Source organism: Arvicanthis niloticus, chromosome 28 (genome assembly GCF_011762505.2).
Source record: "Arvicanthis niloticus isolate mArvNil1 chromosome 28, mArvNil1.pat.X, whole genome shotgun sequence".
NCBI lineage: Eukaryota > Metazoa > Chordata > Mammalia > Rodentia > Muridae > Arvicanthis > Arvicanthis niloticus.
In genome coordinates, this window is record NC_133436.1 from 22,564,628 (window position 1) to 22,581,320 (window position 16,693).

A 16,693-nucleotide genomic window follows, 5' to 3' on the forward strand; every position below is an offset into this window, starting at 1 on the left:
TGTTTCGAAGTACAGCTTTTATTGTACTTCAAGTTCCGTTATGCATTTGTTTTTATTTTCTATACTTCTATTTTGCTTCCCACGTCAGTGGGTATATTTATAGACAGTCCACTCTGCCTTGTTATAAAGTTCTTACAGTTTGGTTGGGTTAGTCTTCTCTTACTTCATTGATGATTTTTCTCCCCAGAAGTTGGCTTATCTTGTGAATTTTTATTTTTTAACCTTTATTTTCGTTTCATCCGTATGGGTGTGTGGATGTGTTGCTTGCATGTATGCCTGTTCACGATGTGCATACAGAGCCTACAGAGCCTACAGAGGCCAGAAGAGTGTGATGAATCCCCTGAGACTACAGTTTCAGGCTATCGTGAGCTGCCACGTGGGTGCTCTGGAACAGCAATCGGTGCTCCTAATCTCTGAGGCATTTCTGAGTATTAATGTACACATTTTACTAATAAACAAATAACATGGCTCATACTTTTATTGTGTTCATGCTGAATTTATAAAGCAACTGGAAGCCTGGCATGTTTTTGATTTCTCACACGTTTCCATCTGTTAAAATCCTATTTTGCACGATTTGTTTCATAATTTTCACTTTAAAGCTCTTACTATTGCAAATGGGTCCATTTCTTCCACTATTTGCTATCACATCTTGTATGTATAGAAATGCTGAGTATCATCTGTTAATTTAATGTTTTAATGCCTTTTTAGATTATCTTAAATTGCTTTTAGTTTTTAATTTTTATTATTTTCTTTTATTGAAATATATTTTTTTCTAACATAATAGACCCTTTTCGTTTTCCCTCCCATCTGGATCCACTCCCTTTCTGTTACAAATCAAAGAGGCTTTTAAGGGATGATAATACCATAAGATATAATAAGATGAAACAAAAACTAACACATCAGAATTGGACAAAACAAACAGGAAAAAAAAAAAGAGCCCAAGAAAAGGCACAAGAGACAGACACCCACTTAGTTCCCACACCCCGGAATCTCATAAAAAACCAAATAGGAAACTATAATATACATGCCTCTTCAGCAAGACTTTCTGAGCACGGAGGGATTTGTTGGTGACAACCTGTTTAGGGCTGAGTGTTCCAAAGTCTCTCACTCTGTGATACCATCTGACTGTGAGGCTCTCTGTATTTGTTCACATCTGTTGCTCGAGGAAGCTTCTCTGATGATGGTTGTCAAGGCATTGATATATGAGTATAGCAGAATGTTCTTAGGAGTCATTTGATTGCTATGTTTTGTTTTTGTTTATAGACCAGTAGTATTTGATTTTACCCTAGGTCCCTGGGCTATCTAGTCTCAGGTTCTTGGTCACCCAAGTAGTGTTGGGTATGGGTTCCATCTTGTAGAGTGGGCCTTCAGCCAACTCAGATAGTTGGTTACTCTCACAAACTTTGTGTCATCATTGTCCTAGCATATCTTGCAGGCAGGACACCATTCTTGATTGAAAAGTTTGAGGCTGGGTTGGTGTTTATAGCTTTCCTTTGGTAGTGAGCAGAGGGCCTCCCTATACCAAAGATGCTAGAAAGTAGGTGTGAAGGCTTTGTGTAGGGACCAGCTCAACCTCTCCATATTTACTGAGTTCTGTAGATATTGAGTTCAGCAATGGGACCTAGCATTACTTTGTATGGAAGATAACAGTTAATATAAATAAAAGTATAAATAAATATCATAAAATTTTGTCTAATTATTTTATGTGTGGGCAAAAGAATTATAAGATAAATATTCCAATTTTAAAAGATCATGTGGGACTGGAGGAATGAGTTCATGTTTAGGAGCACTGGCTATTCTTCTAGAAGTTCCTGGCTTTTATTCCCAGCTCCCACATAGAAGCTTATAGCTGTCTGTAACAGCTTATAACTTATAGGGGATATAGCTTGTAGGGGATCTGGCACCTTCCTCTGCCCCTGTCACAAACATGACGTATAGATATACATGCAGAAAAATGTCACACACATTTTTAAAAAGCGATAGTTAACTATAGGATGAATCTCAGCAGACACATGAACAGTCTTCAGGAGATCAGAGTTCATAGCCAGCAGCAGTCAGTGGACATGCAAGGGAGTCAGCCTTCAAGTGGCTAGAGCCACTAGTTGTCAAGTTGCTGTCCATGATACCAGTGGTCCATAGTCAAGTGGATGCTGCCAAATCCTGGATATTTGTTAATCAAATAAATATACTTTTAACTTAGTTGCAGGAATAATTAGTCTTTTAGACAACCGCTTTGCCGTCTTGCAGGATAAAGTTGTTTAGTGCCTATTTTGTGATGTACAGCATAGAGTTGTGTTTTCCTAGGAGAGCTGTTCTGAAAATTGATTTCTTTCAGTTCATAAATTAAACTCTTTTATGGTTATTGATATGTTTAGAGTTCTTCCAGAACATTTTATGCTACTTGTTAGAATTTTGTAAGCATAGTTATTAACTAAAATTTTCTTCTTCAGGTTGAGACATTGGGTATATATTCTGTGATGTAGGAACATGTTTAATACTAAAGCACAATTCTTTGAACTATCTGTGTATAAATTACCAAGAGCCTTCATAATATTCTGTCTTTAGAGGGTCGTGAGTCCTTTCCAGTTAGTCAATGGGTTTAATCCGGCTCCTTTATGAAGTGGTTGTAGTTAAAAAAGGATACATGTATATGTGCTTATGAAGGGATTTCTGGCACTTCCTAAGTTGTCACAATTAAGCAATTTTTAGAATAAATGGTTTTATACTACATGTTGGTCTATCTTAGCATACATAGCCAATATTTATTCTAAGTACAATATTTATACTTGGTACAATAATGTTTTATACCTTTCAAGTAATTATGGTCAAGATTCTATAAGTTAGAGGTTAAAGTGTTCTTGCTGGAATTAGGAAAACATGATTTTTGAAATAAGAAAAGCACAGGCATGGATGAGGCATAGTCAACCTGCTTTCAACAGGTTTGCTGAAAAGTAAGAACAGATACTTCAACCAGGTTGTTAAGACTTTGAGATGGACAATGCAGATGCCAGGTTTGGGTTGGTTGGTTTTTATTAACAGTAACGTTTGCAATGTGGGAAGAATTTCACAGATCAAACAGGGAGATCCAAGCACACTCAGGGTTTTAACTAAACAGATACTATTTCTAACACTGCTCATCTGAAGCAAGCCTGATCCTATCACCACAGGAACCACCGACCCTGCATCCTCCTGCATCCACACTGTATACTAGTGTCATGACTCCAGCCTCCTTTAAGACTAACTATGAATGCCCCCATCCACATCTGCCCCTTCAATTTTATCCTATTCCTCAACAAGAAATATATTTGATTTTTTTCTTGAAGTGGAGTTATTATTTCAGAAATGAAAATGCAATGATCACTTTAATTTTAAAACTAGAAAAGAGGAAAAAATGTCATGTATAATGAACTTGGACGAAGTATTTACAAAAACAAGGGTGAGTTATTTCCAAAGGCAACATAATCTTATTTTGTACATATTTGTATATAAAAGTTGTCCTCCCTCAGGGTCAGGGAGGCAGGGTTGATGCAATGGCCTCCTTTGAAGTTCTGTCTCCTCATTGATGATGTTCAGGGTCCAAAGAATTCAAGGGCAGCTCCTCCCTGCTTCTCCTCTTGGATCTCATTCCAGCTTAGGTTTCTCTTTTTCTTCTTCTATACCTAGAAATAGAAGCAAAGAGCTTTATTTAAGCATCAAATGCAGAGTTATGCTGGTGCTCCTCACAGAATCTCTGGCCACCACAGTTTACTTGCATCCACATTCTGTTCCCTCTCTCCTAAGCTAAGAAGCCAGGTCAATTACTGAGTTCTCCAGAAATTCCACCCTCAGTGACCTCTCTCCCCACCCTTTCCTGACACAGTCAGCTCCTTATGCTTCCGGGAGTAGGACCCTGAGGCAGTATGACTCCTTCCGAAGATGCAATGCTTTGCATGATGGGCACTCCAGCCCGATTTCCTCTTAACCCGCCCCCCAGCAGAAAGAGCCATGCATTTAAACAACTTCATTTATGTTACATTCCAGTCCTGTCCATTCTCAACGCCAGGATTTGGGGTTTCTAAAAGCCTAAGGAATCTTTCTATTTAACATTTATTATTTTTAAAAAGCTCATGAGGCCCTATTTTCTATGGAAGCTGTTTTTGCTAACACGTATTTAACCCCATCCCTGGCCTGCCCCATGCTAGAGAGCAAATTCACAGTCTCGATCACTGCACCCCTGGCTAGTTCTTGCATGCGAAACTCAAAGTTCTGCCTGAGGGAGCCAACCCATCCAGATCTGCTTTTCCTGAAGGCCTTGTATGTACTGGATCAGTAAGGCTTTGTCTGTTGTCTTCAGCGTTAACTGGCAATGGTTCATTTTCCTGAAAATGAAATTGTCCAGGCCATTCTTGTAAGTTAGACTTAAATCCAGAATTTCCACCTGTTTCTTTTGTCCTTCCTTCCTTCCTTCCTTCCTTCCTTCCTTCTTTCCTTCCTTCTTTTCCTTCCTTCTCTTTCCTCTTACACTTCTACATAAACAGTTTTCTAATCTTCCCCAAAGTTCTTAAATACTTTTTGTTTCAAGAGCAATAATGAACCACAACAAATAAACCTGTAAACAATGTCTTTCTGGTCCTGTTATCATTCTTTTATGAATGTCTAGATCTCCAAGGGCAGAACCCTTAACACCCTCAACAGTTTTGTTCTTAGTCACAGCCCTGGTGCTTTTTAGTGTCTATTTCATAGTAGACACTCAGCTTCAGCTAATCTTGTTAGATTATAAGAGTGCTGAGAGGAGACTGAAAGCAGGACTAGCAGGAAAGTGATAAGCAATATACAGGGTCCCACAATGATCAAAAAGTCCCAGATCCGAGGGTTGCAGTTATTCTAGGGCACAAGTTAGAGAAACTCTTCCCCTACCAAGTCCCACTGCCAGTTAGCGTCAGGGTCTGGATAAGGCATCGGGGTGTGAGCAAATGCTCTTTCATGGTTGACTTTCACAGAGAAGGAACTCTCAGACATCTAAAACGTTATTTCCAAAATCCTTCTCACAGATTACTTGAGGGAGACATCAGACCTAGGAATAAAGGGCATGAGAAGAGAGGAGAGGAAGGTTGACAGTAAGAATATATGCTGTGTCCTTGTTGTTGGGTAGGTCCCCAAGGCAATGACAGTCAACCTACAGGCTCACTTCCGACAGCTCACACGCCTGAGTCTTCACTTCTGTCCTATGTTTTCTAAGAGCCAAAAAACTGGGGGTAGGCGGGATGCAAAAACAGTTTGCTTTTTCTCTTCGGTCTCTTTTCTCTAGAATGTTCTGCTGATGAGTTGATGTGGCAGCAATGGTGGAATTTTCAATGGAGAATAGACTTGAAGGACCTGGGCTTCTCTGACATAGGAAGGGAAATGGCTCCTCACAGATGTTAGTTTTATAGCCATGAGGTAGAAGACCAAAAATCACATCGCTATAAATAATAAAAGAACTGAACGCATCTCCACAAAACAACAATAAAAAACAAAAACAAACAAACTAAAAAACTAGATAGACAGAAACCCATCAAAGAACTGAAGCAGGCGGTACCTGTGGATCACAGGGGCCAAGACTGACCATGAAGAAGGTATGCAGACATATTCTGAAGCAGGGAGATTGTTTACAGTAGGGGGCAGTGTTCAGAAAAAGGTAGCCTGGTGTTTCTGCCATGGGGCCAGACAACCCGGATGGACATTATGGAGAAGGGGCCTATTTCTCCACATGGAGTCCCTGATCTAACTTCTTCCCCTGATCCCCTCTTGCCTATCCTCTCTGCCCTTGTCTCTGCCTTTATCTCTTGAGCAGTCTTCTTTCTGGTCTTAAAAATTGACTCTGATGAGAACAGTTGCCTTACTGGGTAGAACAGTCTTAACTGAAGAACAGAAATGCTTCAGGTGTCATGGGTCGACTTGCACAATCATATGCCAAAGTACCCACAGTACTTCGAAATGTGCCAGAATGCCCAGGGTGTGGTCAGACAATTTTTCCTTAAGGAAAGTAGGCATCTGACTCATGGATCCAAACAATCACTGCAGCAGAAACCAGAATGAACAGTGGCCATCCATGCAAAACCTCTGAAGGATCCTCTTCTCTGATGGTGTGGATCTCTTTGAATTGCAGGACTAGCATTGTCTTTGAGAGTTATAGACTCCAATAAATTACCAGTCTGGACAAGAGGCTCAAATACAGCATGAAATGAAGAATCAATGAGTTAAGGGCTTTCAGCCATTAGTCCCTTCTTGGTTTCAGAGTACAGCATCCTTTCCCACCATGATCCCTGTCCAGAATTTGGAAGAAGGTGGAGCTTCTGTTCTCCAAAAGTTGGAAGCCAGGGCCTTGTGAATCTTGGGGCCACAGCATTCAGACAAAGGGGATTTTTCTCAAGTCTTTCAATTAAAGGAAACTTCCCCCGCTTGCTTTCAGGTTTGCTTGGGAGCCATGATCCCTTCAGTCTCTTCGTTTCTCCCACTTGGTAGGGGACTGCTCATCCTAGGTCTGCACCACCATCATGTTTTAGAAGGAGGTAACTTTTTTTCTGGTTTATAGGTTTACATGAACCAGGAGAACAGTTTTGCTTTGGGATAAACTATGACCAAATCTTACCCATACATTGTTTATAGGTTTGTATCATACTTAGGAAGAATGTTGTGGTTGTTGTTACTATTATTTGGATTAAAGAGTTGATGCCAGAATGATATTATTATTATTATTATTATTTATTACTATTATTTGGATTAAAGAGTAGATGCCAGAATGATGTTATTATTATCATTACTATTATTTGGATTAAAGAGTTGATGCCAGAATGACTTTTTGGGGCCACAGGGATGAGGAGAATGTATCTTACCCATGTGAACGACACAATACAGGGACTATACAGGATGATTATTTAGAACCCCAATCTTATGAGCTGATTTCTAATCCCCAGTGTCTCAAGGTATTTGAATGAAGTCTTCACAAAGTTAACAAGAAGCCATTAGGGTGAATATCATCAAATATGACTGCTGTCCTTCTAAACAGCAAAACTGGAAGACCGTGTCATATACAGGGAGTGGTACATCTTTGAGTATGAAGATGAGCAACTTCCAACCCAGGACAGGCCTGTGGCCGCTTTCCCCTTAACAATCTCATGAGGAACCAATCCTGACAACATTTTGCTTTTGACCTTCTGGCACCTACCTGTAGCATTTAACCTGTTCCTATTGTTTAAGATACTCGGCTTGTGGTATTTTGTTACAGTAACAAACAGTTCTTTCAAATCCACCTTAAGTTACTTTATTTGAAAAAAAAAAAAGCAAATGCTTGACTATTAATTTTGCTTATTTTAATTTAGTTTGTATTTTCTAGTAGACAGGCCTGTTTTGTGTTTTTAAGACATGAAGACATTCTGTTTGTTCACTAGGAGAGGCAAGGGGATGAACCTTGGGTGGAGAAACTGACTTTGCCCAGCAACTGTTTAAATAGGTCAATTATAGGCCTCAGATACCTATGCAAATGAGAGGATGGGTTTAAATAATTTCTAGGATTCTACCCCCAGCTGTAATGGTTTGCATTTTTTTTTTTATCTTGAAGTTGTAGCATAGGCAAGCCAGAGAATTTGGGTCTTTGAAAACCATGCAGGAACCCAGGAAGGTGGCTTACATGCAGCACTTCTTCTCAGTGGAGGATGATGTGTGAAAACAGACATTTCATATTGTAACAGTAGTCATCATGTGCATGCACACACACATACATATGTGCAGGCTTGTGTGCATGCACACCCACACATGTGCCTAGACTACTTTCAATCTGCAGTTTCAAACTCAACTGTGAAATTGACTGAGTTAAGTGCCAGATGAGAATTAGTGAAAGTTAGGCAGCCATCTGAAGGCGGCAACTGATGCTCAATTCAAATCCATTGTTGACAGAAGGAACGGTGGGATCCATGTCACCAGATCTTAAAATACTTGATAAGGAGAGGAAGCCCAACTGTGATATGAAAATTTCCATTTTTAAGTGTTGTGAATAAATAAAAATTCCACTATGTGACAGAATAAAATTTCTTAGTATGTAAGTTTAGAAGGCTAAGAGTAGAGAAAAGGCTCAGACAGCAAAGTACTTGCCTTGCTAGCACGAGGACCTGTGATTGATCCCCTGAATACACATTAAAACAGGGGGACATAGTTGCATGAATTTGTAATTCTAGGGTCTGAGAAAGTAGACACAGGCAGGTCCCTGGGGCCTACTGGCAAGCCAGCCTAGCCTACTTGGTGAGTTCTTAGGCAATGAGAGAGCCTGTCCTTAAAAACATAAAAGTAGATGATGTCGAAGGAGTGACTTTGAGGTACATAAGAACACTTGTTCTTCAGCTTCATGGGAATCTAGGAAAGCAGACAGAAGTGAGACAGGTGTACGAGCATCAGATGAACCCATGAACACACACACACACACACACACACACACACACACACACACACACACACGTGGGAAAGCCATCGGTGGGAAGATACTGTTTTGATACAAACAACAGCTTCTAGGTGCTCCATTAAATAAATGCAGACCAAATTATTCTCTGTATGTAAATATGTTATCAAACGGTGACTGACTTTCATGCATGCCTTGTAGGAAAAAGGCTGAGACTAGTTAACCAGCACAGACAGTTAAAAACAAACAAACAAACAAACAATTCAGTGTCACTATTCACTGTTAATTCCTTACTCAAGAGTGCTGGTAAGCAACATTTGACAATCCAGATTAAATATTTACCTCTTCTGCCACTGAAGCCAGCAAGGCAGCAGCAGAGCTATGGCCAAATGCCTGTCAGAAGTCTTTTTCCTGGACTGCACATAATAACTTAAATTCTAACTACAGGCATTCTCTGAAGAAGGTGAGGAAAGTTTGTATTTTATTTCAAAAACATTTTTAAGTGCACCGCACAATTTAAAAGAGAAAGATCACTGCCTCTGTTGAATGGGGAGGGGGAAACATCACGAACAGATTAATGTCTGGTTCTCCAAGCTGTGGCCTGAACAGAGTAAAACTGGGGTCACTGAGCGTTGGCTGACATGTTGAGTCACGCAGTCTCAGAAGAAGCACACACAAAACCAGTCTGCCTCAGTGACTGTTGCAGCAACTACTTTATTAGTCAAGTGGACTGAGGTCCTGCACAGTGACTGGTCCTCAGTCGGTGCCCAGCATTAGTGGATCACAGTCCACTTACAGGCGATATCCATCAGGATGGACTGTGTCCGAGGAGATGCCCAGATCTCTCTGAAATCCTGATACCACCCTGGCTGTGTTTTCATGCAGGATTCAGGTCCTACACATTCAAGCTGTTGCCTTCTCACCTTCCAGCATCTTAGTATCCTTACATAGATTCTGGACAGGTTTGGCACAGCTTAGAGAAGATTGGGTGTCTTGCCAAGAAGGAGGCTTTGCTATCAATAGAAACAAAAGAGAGATCAAGTCAAAGGTTAAGGGAGTTTCAGCAGCCATGAAATATATTACATCTCTCTGTGACCTTCCACTCCAGCGAAGGGCAGCCACCTGCAGTGTTTATAGCTCTGGCTTCATGGTCACGAGATTCCTTCGAGCCGACTGCACCCATGAAAAGATGACATAAAAAATGAGATCTGGTGACTTTTAATGAAGCTTGTTGAATAACTTACTATTTAATTTAGGGTCTGTTCACTACGGCAGAATTCTGGTGATCGTTGCTGGCTTTGCTTTTGCTCCCCCTGTCAACACCATATTTCTTTCTATATAATTTTATGAGCATGCTTCTTTTATCTTTAGGTTTTGATGTTTTACTACCTAATAAGAGCAAGTGAGAAATAAACCTTTCAGGTAACACTGCCAGCAGCTCTTAAATTAATGCTGCAATAAAAAATGAAGCTTCTGTAGAGAAAGCCCTTGTAGAAGACTGAAGAAGAGCCTACTGCAGAAGCTCCCCTCAGCCAAGGTCTCTCAGGCAGTTCTGCTCCTCTTTTATGTGCCCTGAATGATACTCACTTTTCTGTGTATCCCAGATGTAGCTGTTCAGTACTTCTCCAAGCAGGTACAGGAAATTCATGAGGATGGTTGTTGACCCAAAGAAGATGATCCTGGCCCCTGAGCCAATATGTTCCAGGAAAGGGTACACCCACATGCCGGTGACATGATGTATCCAGCACACCCTGCATTGGAATTGGGAAAGGAACAATGATGGAGTTACATCCACGACGGATGTCAAAGCTGTAGTGTTGCAAATGCAAGCCCATCACACCAGCAAGGAGCTCCTGTCTATCCACACTCTGTCTGTTAACGTCTTGGATGATTCTAGGGAAGTTACACGTTAGGAGTCAAACTGTTCGTTAGCACCAATTACTACTCTTTGCCATTCTCTGCTGTGCCTTTTTTTTTTTTTTTTTTTTTTTTTTTTTTTTTTTTTTTTTTTTTTTTTTTTTTTTTTTTTTTCTGTCCCAGGAACCGTGTCAGGACCCCACACTGCATTGAGTGACACATTTCCTTGTCTCCTCCTTCCTGGCACTGTCTTTTTGTCTTTAATGGCACCTAAAAGGTTTTGGTCAGGAATTGGAAACTGCCAGGGGATTTAATACTGTTATACAATCTTCTTAATCTCTTCTTTATACAATGGAACAATGTAGCATTAGGCAATCACGCCATACTAAAGCTGACAGTATATGCCAGGTTTCTTGCCATGCTGCCTTTCAGCGAGACCAGAACATAAACTGCGTGTGCTGAAGCCAACACTCCATCACTCTGCAGATGCAGGATTCTTGCTTCTCTGATCATCAAATTTACTTCCCTTCTAAATGCCCATGCGTGCCCGCTCGTAACCATCTTGTTTCTGGGCTGGATGTTTCTGGCTCTGTGGGAATAGCAACATCAAGTAGCATTGCTTCCCCGAGCTTAGCTACAGTGTCTGCCTCACTGTACCAGCATGGCTGCTGGTAGCTGTTTTCTATATTATTTGGGGTTTACCTCTTTACTTAAGAGTACCAGTTTTGGAGAGTGAAATACAAATAACTATTACACTAGGAAATAAGGTTACTTTCTAGACCTTAGTGTTTGGGGTTGGTCGACTTCCTTTCTTTCTGGTTCCACTCTTTTGGGAATGTGGACACACCTGCACAGAGGTTTCATTAGTGGCAGGAAGACATGGGTCCTCACTACAGAGCTTGCTTTATCCACTCGGGTAAAGTCCAATCACCATGGAGGTGAAACTTATTCTGGTGGTGATTCTGAAAGCATTTCAGTTTTTAAATGAACAAAGTACAAACATGCAAAGCCAAAAATCATACATGAATATATTCACATGCATGTGAACATGCACAGCACATTCATGGTATTAAAATGTTGTAGTTTACAAATTCTACTTTTATGTTTATCTCCAGAATAATTGAGAGTGGAGATTGTAACACACCAATACACTAGCGTTTGCTGCAGCCAAATGTTTGAAATAACCCATGCCCATCAAACGAGAAATGAATGCACAAAGAGTTATATATAAATACACTATGGGGTGTCATTTTGTACAGGGAAGAATAAAGCTTTAGTACACACTACAACATACAGAATCTCGAAAACACAATAAAGGAAGTCAAACACAGGACAACTTCCAGTGATTCCATTTATATGGGGCACTAAAACAAGCAAACTGAGAGATAGAAATCACAATAGAGATCATTGTGTATGACATTCTCTGTCAAAAATGTCCTCCCAAACCCATGTATGGAAGGCACAGTCCTCAGAGCAGCAGCAGCCTGTGGTGGGGCCTTTGGGAGACGATTGGATCCCGAGGGCTTTGAGCTTGTCAGTGGATTAAGCCATTGATGCATTCCTAAGTTAACTGGCTATTGAGAAGTTAAGGGTCCTGTAAGATGTGGAGTCTATTTAGAGGAGGCAGGCTGCTGGGGCCTGCTTTTGAAGGCTACCCTTCCACCCCGTTCTTTCCAGTCCCCATGAGATGAACAACTTTGTTGTTCTACTTGCTTCTTCACGAGAGCTGCCAGGGCAGCTGGTCACGAACGGAGACCTTTGATACTGTGATGGATAATAAGCCTTTCTTCCTTTTAAACTGTTCATCTCAGGAGTTTTTGTTTCTGTCTTGTTTGTAACAGCAACGGAAAGGTGACTAATGTGCATGGAGGAAGAGGGAGTTTGTGTTGAAGATGTTGAAATATCTGAACGCTAGACATAACTTTAACATGTAAGTATACGTCTACAAATGGTTAGTAATTTCCACCACATGGGCTTACTCAAGCTAAAAATTTCTGTCAAAAAATGTTATCACACATGCACTATAAGTCAATGAAATGATTTCTAACGATACTCATAACCAGAGGCTAGCCCAATAGTTACCAGAGAGGCTTCATCAAGCAGCTGATGGGAGCAGACAGATAGCCATGGCCAAACATTAGGTGATGGAGCTTGGGGACTCCTGGAGGGAGTCAGAAGGGGTGAGAACACCACAAGAACATGGCCCATAGAATCAACTAACCAAGGCTCATATCAGCTCACAGAGACTGAAGCAACAACCAGGGAACCTGTATGGGTCTGACCCAGGTCTTCTGCATATATATTACGGTTGTGTAGCTTGCTGTTCTTGTGGGATTCCTAACAGTGGGAACAGCGATTGTCTCTTGGGACCCTTTTCCTCTTAATGGATTGTCTCATGTAGCTTTCTCTCATGCAGAGGGCCTGTGTCTTGTCTTATTTTAGCTTGTTGTCCTCTGGTTGATATCTCTGGAAAACCTGTTCTTTTATGAAGGGAAATAAGAAGGAGTGGATCTAGGGAACAGGGGAGAGGGGAGGGTAGAGGAGAGAGAAGAAATGGAGAAAGGGGAAACTCTGGTCAGGATATAATATATGAAACATTAGCAAAACCAAGTTTTTTATAAGCAGATGCACTGGTAGAGACCAATGGAAATTAAATTGTTGGACTGAGACTGGGGAGTTGATATGACCTGTTCTGCTAGTTCATAAATCACTGATCTGTCTATTAACTAAGGTAAGGAGGTGTTGGGCAGCTACCAGGTGGTATCCACGTAGGAATTATGCAGCAGACTCCCAACACAATGTTATAAAATAGTCAATTCATTTTACAAACCAATTACAAACTTGTGACCTGACTCACTGTAAAACACTTTCCTCTATTAGGCGAACTGAGGTGCAATTCAACTACTAATGGTGCATATAGTCTGCATCCCTGTTTCTGCTACTCTGCTGGCCTTTGGTGGACTGGACCTTTCATTTGCTGCTCTTAGGATCTGCTGTCAATCAGATCCTCAGTAAATGTAATGCACTTTTGATCTCCACAAAACCAATATATAATGCCAAATGGTGTAACAATGACCACATCCTATGTGTCTTTAGGTAACTTCTAAATTTATGTTTCCAGACTGGCTCTTCGCTCAAACTTTAGAATTTCATGACCAGTTATCACGTCATCACCACCTTGGACACACAACAGTTCCAACCTGAGCTTTCCATGCTCCATCCTGCCATCCCTCCACTCGGACTCCTGTGTAGTCAGCCTGCACATGGAGCTGTCCCATGGTCTACCATCTGATGTTCACCTTATACCACCCCATGCAAGGGTTATTTAGTCCCATTTCACATGTAAAGAACCTGAGGCCAAGCTAAATAACACCTGAAAAGACTGGGAAAGCCAGGAACAAAATGCACAGTTGATTTCCCTTTAAAACAATTTACTTAATTGGTGATAAATTTACACACGTATAAAATGTATTATAATCACATTCGCCCCCTACCCCTATTAATTACTCTTTCAATTACTCTTTTGTAATCTCCTCCATCCTCTCTGGACCCTTTGTTCCCAACAAGTCCTGCTTCTCCTTTTATGTCTCTTCTTTTCTTTACGTGAGTAATCAGGAGTGAATGTAGGTGGTGGGGGGAAAGTCTGCTGGAGCTTGGAGACCTTAACAGTGGCTGTACAGCTGAAGAAGACCCACCAATGCCCCAACCCACCAGCCACCCAATTAGGAGTGGGGTCTCCAGAGCCCCTCTTCTACCCATGCTTGACCTCCTTTGTTGTCTGGACTTGCTTTCCCTAAGGCACATGATATTGTCTTAAAATATCCATAATTCTCCTCTGTTCTCTGATTGTTTTTTTGACTTTGTAGGTCATCAAATCATTCCAGATACAGATGCAGAAGTCCTGTTAGTTGGGCTTACACCTGGATTAGTGTGAATGATGTATCCACTTGCCCTAACAGGTTGGGATTTCCTCATTTGCTTCCTTGATATTATCACAGTTAAATTCTCTGCACAAAGATGACGCATGGTCTTGCTCATCTGTGAGTGGCGAGTTCTTAGTTCTTGGTTCACTTTCAATTGTTGTCTCATTTTTAGAGTTTTCTCATCTATGTGCCCAAATATCTATGCTTAAGGCAACGACAACTTATGTTAAAGATTTGTATCTGCAGAAATCAACAACCATAGTGTATGTGTGCATGCATGCATGCATGTGTATACCTATCTATGTACACACATGCTCACATTAATTAGCGTTATAAGACTTCTGGATTATCTGTTTTATTACATAGACTTCAAATGGATTTATTTGAGATGTACAAGTTAAAAAAAAAACGACGCTTGTCCATGACTTCCATCTGAGCACTTTGCAAACAGAGACCCAGCAGTAAATGAGGCAGAGGAGACGCCTGTCCTTGTGAGCACAGTCTAGTGAGAGGTCAAGCAATTACAAGAGCACTTGCAAGTCAGGGCACAAAGGTCAGGAGCTGGAGAGATGGCTCTGCTGTGAAAGGCTAAGATTCACCACAATTACAAAGGCCAGGATAGGAGTGCCATGAGTGCATAGGGATTATTTTCTGCAGTTGAAAAGATTTCTTATGCACAACTAGTCATCCTTGTGTATCCTCTTGTATATTCAACTTTCTTTCAAGCCTTTCTTCATAGCTAATATGTTCAAATGACTTTCATCAATGTGCAATAAAAAAGCTTTCAACAATTTCATAACTGTTGTCTCTCCTTCTCTCCAAGGTAAATTCGTAATTGCTGAACAGTTACTGATTCTCTGTCCTTACTTTGTATTGCTCCTCTGCCAACATAACTTAATGCTTTTAAAAATGTTACACACACAGACACACACACGCACACACACACACACACACACACACACACACACCATGGAATTTATATATGTTCCTTATTTTATTTTATGTGTTTGGGTGTTTTGCCTAAGTGTATGTCTGTGCACCATGTATGTACAGTGCCTATGGAGGCCAGAAGACAGCATCAAACCCCTGGAACTGGCACTACACACAGTTGTGAGCTGCTATGTGGATGTTGGGAATTGAACATGGGTCCTTTGGAAATGTGCACTTAACCACTGAGCCATTTCTCCGGTTCCTAAGCTTCATTCTTGATGTCCCAATACAGCAAACTTGCTGGTTTGATCACCATTTCTCTTTTCTTTTGTCCCCTGCCACACTGACTGTTCTTTTTCTCTCTGTGTAAATTCATTCATTCTACCATTTTAAATGTGGACTTCATGGTTTTACTTTAAGTGTAATGCTGGTTGGTCTGCAGGCGTGTAAGTACACCATGTACTTGTCTGGGGCCTTCAGAGGCCTTCAGAGGATGTCAGACACATTGGACCAGTATTATAGAGGTTGTGCGTCTCAAGTGCATGCTGGTAACTGAACCTGTGCTAGAGCAGTGAGCACTTTTACCCGTTGAGCCATTTCTACAGCCCTGGACATTCCTCGAAGCCTAGTTTATAATCACTTTCTTAATGCTATGCATCCCATTGGTAAATTCATGGCTGTGGATTCCCATCCACCACACACACAGATATTTCACAAGCTTGTATCCCTACCCAGTTTTCTCTTTTGTGTTCTAGAAAATATTCTAAGTTCTCAAAGCAAGTCATTCTGCAAATTTTAACTCTGATTTCAATTCAGTGTGTCTACAGCCAAAGTTCTTTCTATTTTTTGGACAGACCTCCCAAATTCCTCAACTCTGAGAATGGTTTCATTTTGCAACTCAGACACCTGTCAACGCCTCCCCCTTTCATCATGCACGCTCCGGTCGAGGTTACCCCAACCATCTCTGCAACACATTGGTTTGTCTTCAATTTCTATCACCTTCTTAATTTGTATGAAAATTTCTGCGTCCAGAGACTCCAAAAGTTTCTATACTGGGGCTCCTCTTTTTTCACTACGTTTCTAATTGTCTCAGTGGGCACCATGAGTTTTCTCCATCACAAATGAGTGCAGTAACTTTATAACCTGTCTGTGGTCCTCCATTTATCTTGTTATACACAAGTGTAGACACTTGGTTCACACCGGCCTATACGTCTCTGTTTCTTTTTGATGCCTTTTTCCTGCTGCTCTTCAGAGTCTAGTTACACTGATTTTCATCTGTTTCCCTCCATGTTCCCATGTTCCCTGCCACTAGGCAGATTCTCACGTGTGCCTCTTCCTACCTATGCTGGTAGTTATCTATCTCTCAGACTGGTGAACTTGTATTTATCTCCAGACATGCTGGTTCTACTGTGATCAATGAGCAGCCATCACTTTATGCAGGAAAGTCTTCCCTCCCCGACTCCAATTCATTGGCTTAATTCAAATATAGTAAGATCTTAGAGAACATAGATTTTTTTTTTTTTAAATTTTAAGCTCTTTTACTAGTGCCTAAATTTGAGTCCTAACTTTACTT

General features: G+C 40.9%; 1 protein-coding gene across 6 annotated transcripts in view; it reads right to left on the reverse strand.

Moving 5' to 3' along the window:
* Positions 1–3,012: 3,012 nt before the first annotated feature.
* The window catches only part of Aig1 (androgen induced 1), a 215,036-nt gene continuing 201,355 nt past the window's right edge, over positions 3,013–16,693 (reverse strand). For 3 of the 6 annotated variants that reach the window (XM_076926893.1, XM_076926897.1, XM_076926896.1), the window contains 2 exons: positions 9,998–10,161; positions 3,013–3,659 (listed from right to left, as the gene is read on the reverse strand). In XM_076926893.1, the coding sequence (XP_076783008.1) occupies positions 3,622–3,659; positions 9,998–10,161 (202 nt within the window). In that variant the 3' untranslated portion in view covers positions 3,013–3,621. Of the gene's footprint in view, positions 3,660–6,781; positions 9,424–9,997; positions 10,162–16,693 lie in introns of those variants that run through there. The other 3 variants (XM_076926895.1, XM_076926894.1, XM_076926892.1) reach the window with 3 other exon arrangements.